The sequence below is a fragment of the Propithecus coquereli genome, unplaced genomic scaffold (genome assembly GCF_000956105.1).
Source record: "Propithecus coquereli isolate 6110/MARCELLA unplaced genomic scaffold, Pcoq_1.0 Scaffold235, whole genome shotgun sequence".
In the NCBI taxonomy this organism is placed as follows: domain Eukaryota; kingdom Metazoa; phylum Chordata; class Mammalia; order Primates; family Indriidae; genus Propithecus; species Propithecus coquereli.
Window position 1 is genome coordinate 2,151,863 of NW_012147897.1, and position 7,087 is coordinate 2,158,949.

The window sequence follows — 7,087 nt, forward strand, 5'->3', positions numbered from 1 at the left end:
CACACACTACAACATGGATGAACCTTGAGGACATTATGGGAAGTGAAATAAGCTGGTCACAAGAGGACACAGACTGCATGATTCCATTTGTACGGAGGCGCCAAGAGTAGTCAAATTTATAGAGACAGAAAATAGAATGGTGGTTGGCAGGGACTGGGGGAAGGGGAAATAGAGAGTTGTTTAATGGATACAGAGTCTGTTTTGTAGGATAAAAACGATTCCAGAGACTGGTTGCACAACAGTGTAAATATATTTAACACTACTCACCTATACAGATAGAAATGTTAAGATGGTAACTTTTATGTAATGTGCATTTTTACCATTAAAAAGACCATAAAAAATTGCTTAATTATGTTTTCAGAAATGCTAGATGGTGGCCAGGTGTGGTGGCTCACGCCTATAATCCTAGCATTCTGGGAGGCTGAGGCAGGAGGATCACCTGAGGTCAGGAGTTTGAGGTTGCTGTGAGCTAGGCTGACACCACGGCACTCTAGCCCGGGTGACAGAGTGAGACTCGGTTTCAAAAAACAAAAACAAAAATAAAAACAAAAACAAAAGGAATGGCGAAATATTGTCATTTATCAGATTTGAGACAATTTTTATTTTTCTGTTACCCTGAGTAAATCCCTTGACTTGTGTACCTCAATTGCTGCCTGTATCCACCTGGCTGCTCATAAATTAAAGTGATAGCTGTCATTTAAGCTGGTACATACTTTGCCCAGATTTAATTCTCAACTATTTTCTAGGGAACAAATTAAAGTTTCCCAAGGTTTTGTAAAAGATGGAGCTCTCACTGGTTCTCCTTGGCCTGACCCTAAGGCCTGGTGGGTTCTTCTCCATCAAGCTGCAACACCATCAAACTGGCCATACCCCGAGAACCAAAATTCAGATCCCCTTGGAGACATGCGATTCTATAGAGTTTGATGAACGTTGCATGTGTGGACCCTGGATGAGTAAATAAAGGAATGAATGCAAACAGGAATGACTAAATTGACAGACTCTCGGAGCCTTGAAGAGGGTGGGGTCTGGAGAAGAAGGAATTGAGGAAGGAGAAGGGCTAAGTGGGGAAATCTCATTCTGTGCTTACCAGAGCTCGCAGTCCACCCTGTGCTGAGGACAGAGGCCACTGGAGACAGCCGAGGAGCCTGGATCTGTTGCCAGCCTAGAAAAAGACCAACTCGGACACAGCTGTGTATGCTCTCAGCAGCAACGGAGGTTCAGGCAAGATGTCCTAAAGAGGGAAGGGTGACAAGGGCAATGGGGAGACTTGGTGGGTTTGTGCATAGCGGAGGGACACACTTTTCGTTAGGAAGATCACTCTGGCTCCTATGGGGAAGGCAACTTAAAGGGGATGAAATCGGAGGAGGGAAGACCTGACCCCAAACACAGAGCCATGGGACATGATTTTTTAAAAGGACCCTTGTCAGAGCTTGGTGATCAACTACATGCAGGGATGGTTGGGGAGAGGAAGGGGTCTCCATGGTCAACTCTTAGGTACTTCAGTGACACAGCCCAAAGGAACAGATCTGCAATGGGTGGCGGGGGGGTGAGGGGCAGGAGCGAACAGAAGAGAAGGGGGCTGACATTTTTGCTGGGTGCCTCACATGATGCCAAGTGCTTGTCCGGCTCTAACATGGAGGACATTTATGTTGTCGTTCAGGTCTAAGGGTCTCTGTGCTTGATTTTTGAGAGGTGAGATGGGGTCTGGTGCACTAGGCCAGAGATAGCAGAGGAGGCCAGTCTCGGGATGGGGGAGAGAGAAAATGGCTTCCAGAGAATAGGGAAGGAAAAAGTCTGAGGAAGCACAGCTGTTTAAAAACCAGTACTTTTTCCATTTCTATGTCGTGTAAACAAACACCATCCTGATCCTCGTGACCCTCTGGAGAACTCTGCAGAGCTGGGTCACTGCCTTCCCCAGGGCTAACAGGGTTACTAAGCTGGCATGGGAACCCAGGTGACCCAGAGCCTAACTGCAGAGCGCTTGCTGGATGTAGGATGAGGGCACTGTGTGTCCCTGGCCCTTTTCAGGCTTGCAGGGCATGGACCTGAACTATTTAATTACTTTTCATAGATAAAGTCTAGAGAGAAGGTGAGGGCACAGCGTATCTCCTCCAACTTGGGAAGAATCCTCCAGGGCCCACCCACTAACCCCAGATCCCCTTCTGAGCGCCCCCAGCTGGGGGTGAGGGAGCCCCCCAACTGGCCAACTTTCTCAACCCTAAACTCAAGGAGTCTCAGGACCCCAGCACTGAAGGAACAGGGTCTGACCTCATCTTTCACTGTAGGGATGGAGAGACTAGGCAGAGGGTGAAGGGGCTTCCTGTCTGGAGCTCTTTCCTCTCAGGCCTTGGTCTCCCTACCCTGGATCCCTCTGCAGGGACAGAAAGACATGGCCTGGAGATTGATGCCACTTCTGCTGCTTCTGGCCTGGGCAGCCACCGTGTGCAGCGCCCGGGACAGGAGCAGCCTGCTCAATGTCTGTATGGACGCCAAGCACCACAAGACAAAGCCAGGTCCTGAGGACAAGCTGCATGACCAGGTATGGCTGGAGTGTGGCTCCGGCTCCAGTTGGGGAGGGGGCTGGTTCTGACAGGGAGGAGGAAGTGAGAGTGGTAGGGGAGGGGTTGAGGGGTCAGACACCTTCACACCCTGAGTTTTTGCTGTGGGGAAGATGGAGCAAGGACTGTGGTTAAGGTGATTTTAGGGGTGCCCTCCCCAGAGGGGGATACCATGTTGGCAATGATATTGAGTAATCACTGGTTGAGCCCTTACTAGATGTCATGTGTTTTGTGTACATGATTTCATATTCCCAGCGGTGCTTCGATGTAGGTAGATGTCTCCACATTTACACAAAGAGGGGAAACTGAGGCTCACAGAAGCACATGAACCCACACAGGAGTTGGACATGACCAGTCCTTGTGGTTGTGTAGGGGTAGCACTGGGGTGGGCTCCTCCTTTGGAGGTGAGAGACTATGAGCAGATGGCTCTTCCTACCCTCACTACATGCTGGTTCCGTGGAGTGCCACGAGTAGAAGAGGACGGCCCCTCTGACTGTGACACGGGCTCAGCATTCACACGGTCTACAAAAATTTATGCCAGTGGATTGCAGTCCTATTAGACTTAATGTCTCCTTTTTATGACAAATAGTTTTCAGACTCTCTTTTCTGTCCTGAAATGAAATTTAAAGCTAATAGAACCTATTTGTATATATAATTTTTAAAATATCAACATAATGCTCTATCTGTAATATGAAGAAGCAGGAAACAGAAAGTACCTTCTAATAAAATAATATATATTTCAATATGTTTATCTTCTGGTATGACTACATTAGAAGACATTAGGAAAAAGTACATGTTCGCTTTTTTTTTTTTTATTTCAGCATATTATGGGGGTACAGATGTTTAGGTTACGTGTGTTGCCCTTGGTTCCCCCCTCCCAAGTCCGTGTTTCAAATATGTCCATCCTTCGAGTAGTGCGCATTGCACTCCTTGTGTATACAAATACCCGTCCCCTTCTCCCGCCTGTCCCCTCCTCCCGCCGCCCTCCCCCTTCCCCAGCATCCAATAGATGTTGTTCTGATATGTGCATTTATGTGTTGATTAGTTAATACCAATTTGATGGTGAGTACAAATGGATCCCGTTCTTCTGCTCTTGTGGTGCCCCACTTTGGATAATGGGCTCAAGTTTAATCCAGTAAAGTGTAAGTGGTGCTAGATCACTGTCATTTCTTATGATTGAGTAATATTCCATTGTGAACATATACCAAATTTTGATAATCCACTCATGGATTGACGGGCTCTTGGGTTGTTTCCACATTCTTGCAATAGTGAATTGTGCTGCCCTAAACATTCGGGTGCAGATGTCCTTATCGTAGAATGTTTTGTGCTCTTTTGGGTAGATGCCTAATAGTGCTATTGCTGGATCAAATGGTATTTCTATTTTTAGCTCTCTGAGGTATCTCCAAATTCTTTTCCACAGAGGTTGCACTAATTTGCAGTCCCACCAGCAGTGTATAAGTGTTCCTGTCTCTCCACATCCTCGCCAACATTTGTTGTTTTGTGTTTTTTTGATAGAGGCCAATCTCACCAGGGTTAGGTGATACCTCATTGTGGTTTTGATTTGCATTTCTCTAATGATTAGAGATGTTGAGCATTTTTTTATATGTTTGCTGGCCATTATTCTGTCTTCTTTTGAAAAGTTTCTGTTCATTTCGCTTGCCCATTTGTTGATGGGGTTGATTTTTTCTTGTTGATTTTTTTGAGTTCTGGTTATCAGCCCCACATGTTCGCTTTTTAAAAAAATTTTTCTATTTTTAGAGACAGGGTCTTGCTCTGTTGCCTGGGCTGGAGTGCAGTGGTGTGATCATAGCTCACTGCAGCCTCAAACTCCTGGGCTCAAGTGATCCTCCTGCCTCATTCTCCCGAGTAGCTGGGACTAAAGGAGCATGCCACGCCTCCTGGTTAATTTTTTTTTAATCTTGTAGAGACAGGGGTCGTGCTATGCTGCCCAGGCTGGTCTCGAACTCCTGGCCTCAAACAATCCTCTTGCCTTGGCCTCCCGAAGTGCTGGGATTACAGGTGTGCATCACTGCATCCAGCCTACACATGCTTTTATTCACAGCATCATTATTAATGGGGTAGTGCCTAATGAAGATTGATACAGGTGTGTTCTATCAGCACTTTAAATGCTATAAGATACTCTAAGCAATGTTGCCATTAATGACACAATTTCCTAAAATAGTGAGTAGCTCCAGCAGAACAAAACACATAACAGCCTTCTATCTCATGGTATTTGCAGTCCTGGAAAACCCAGTCTATATTAAAGACTTATGAAAACATCATGTGTCTATATGTAAGATGGAGATAGGTTTAGATTTCAGAAATCATAAATAGGTCTTCCATTCACTTTTTCAGTAAATATTTTCCTGGGCCTACTATGTGTCTGGCGCTGGTCTAGCCACTGGGGACACAGATCTTAATACTTGTCATGAAGAATAAATCTATTCAAATTATATTACTGCATGGCTAACTTCTCTTTTGCCCAAAATGTCACCTTGCAATGAGGCTTTTCCCAACCTATTTAAAACTTCAACAATCATCCCATACTCCACATTCCCCTTCTTTGCTATAATTTTCCCCATATCATATCCTGACATGCCATATTTTTTCTCTTTTAGTTTTCTTACTGTCTCCTCTGACTAGGATGTAACACATATTTCTGGTATTTTGTTTTCTGCTGTATTCCCAGTATCTACAATAGTGACTAGCATAGAGTCGGTGCTCAATAATTATGTTTTTAAATGAATATGTAAAAGGACTTTTTTTGGCAAGCATGAATATGAAGTTTATTGGAGAAGAAGATAGGATTATAGGCCAAGAGCAAGATACAGGTTTACAGAGCGTGATACATATGCCACAGATGATAACCCATTGTCACAGCAAAGGGACAGCAAAAGGAAGGGCACAAAAAGGCTATAAAAGGACTTTTAATAAAGTGTTAAGTGCTGTATAAATGATAACTACACCCCTCCCAACTCCCACAGCCCACCGATCACACTGTTGTAATGGTGTCTCCCCCTGCCACACCCGCACCCTGAGATGGGGGTTCCTGAAGGCCAAGGGCAGAGGGGCCACCACAGTGAGTGTTCCCAGGACAACCCGCCTGGGGCAGGGGATCAAGAACCAAATGGGGGAAAAAGCTGGAGGTGGCAGAAGGTGGTAGTGGGGGAGGGATTTAGTTGTGTGTCTTCCCCACCCAGTGCAGTCCCTGGAGGAAGAACGCCTGCTGCTCAGTCAACACCAGCCAGGAGCTGCATAAGGACACCTCCCGCCTGTATAACTTTAACTGGGACCACTGCAGGAAGATGGAGCCAGCCTGCAAGCGCCACTTCATCCAGGACACCTGTCTCTATGAGTGTTCACCCAACCTGGGGCCCTGGATCCGGCAGGTAGGGTGTCTCCCTCACTCCACCCCAGGAGGCTGCCCTCCAGCTCAGTCCCCTTCAAGGCTATGACTGCCAACATCCCTGGCTGAGAAGAGCCCTGCCTCCCCACCTCCCACCCAGGTGGATCAGAGCTGGAGAAAAGAACGTTTTCTGGATGTGCCTTTATGCAAAGAGGACTGTCAGCACTGGTGGGAAGACTGCCGCACCTCCTACACCTGCAAGAGCAACTGGCATCAGGGCTGGGAATGGACCTCAGGTGAGGGCCTGGAAGTTGGGAGATGGAGTTGGGATTTGGAAAAGGGGGCGTCTGAAGATTTGAGTTTGGTTGAGGATTTTGGGAGGTAGCCAGAAACTGAGCTTTGGGCCCAGTCTGTATCCACCATCTCTCTCTCTGCAGGAGTTAACAAGTGCCCAGCCGGGGCCACCTGCCGCACATTTGAGTCCTACTTCCCCACACCAGCTGCCCTTTGTGAGGGCCTCTGGAGTCACTCCTATAAGGTTAGCAACTACAGCCGAGGGAGCGGCCGCTGCATCCAGATGTGGTTTGACCCAGCCCAGGGCAACCCCAACGAGGAGGTGGCTAAGTTCTATGCTGAGGCCATGAATGCTGGGGCCATGCCCCAATGGACTGGAGCTCTCCTGCTCAGCCTGGCCCTGATGCTGCAACTCTCTGGCTGAGTCCAGTCCTCCCAAGACCTCCTCTCTGCCTGCCCCCAGCTTGGATGACCAGGATGGGCTCAGCTTGTCTCCCACAGATGACAGAGCCCTAAGCATGCCTCCATCCATTACCCACCCTTCTGTTACCCAGTTCCTGCTCCATAGCTTGCGGCTCCTCCAAGAGCCAGTTCTAATAAACAGACTGACATGTCCATGTTTGATGAATTATTTCAGTTTGAGTTTGTAGGACAGGAGACAGATTCCATAGCTTCTGGATTCCTTATGATTACAGCAACAAGACCTGTGTTTGAATCTCAGCTCTGCTACTTATTATGTGAAAGTGACATAGTTGTTACTCTGCTCTAAACCTTAGTTTCCTCTTCAATAAAATGAGGATAATAATTCGTCCCTCAGGGTTGTGAAATGAAAAGGAGCTGTTGCCTAGAAAGCAAGTGCGCCCAGTGCCTGCACATTAATAGTCCTCAG

At 47.1% G+C, this 7,087-nt stretch overlaps 1 protein-coding gene across 1 annotated transcript; it reads left to right on the forward strand.

Moving 5' to 3' along the window:
• Nucleotides 1–1,075: 1,075 nt before the first annotated feature.
• FOLR2 (folate receptor 2 (fetal)) lies at nt 1,076–6,806 on the forward strand. The gene is made up of 5 exons (XM_012645744.1): nt 1,076–1,221; nt 2,378–2,539; nt 5,759–5,947; nt 6,065–6,200; nt 6,342–6,806. Exons 1-5 carry the CDS (start codon nt 1,195–1,197, stop codon nt 6,620–6,622), a joined length of 795 nt encoding a protein of 264 aa, XP_012501198.1. The 5' UTR covers nt 1,076–1,194; the 3' UTR covers nt 6,623–6,806.
• The last annotated feature ends 281 nt before the right edge of the window (nt 6,807–7,087 follow it).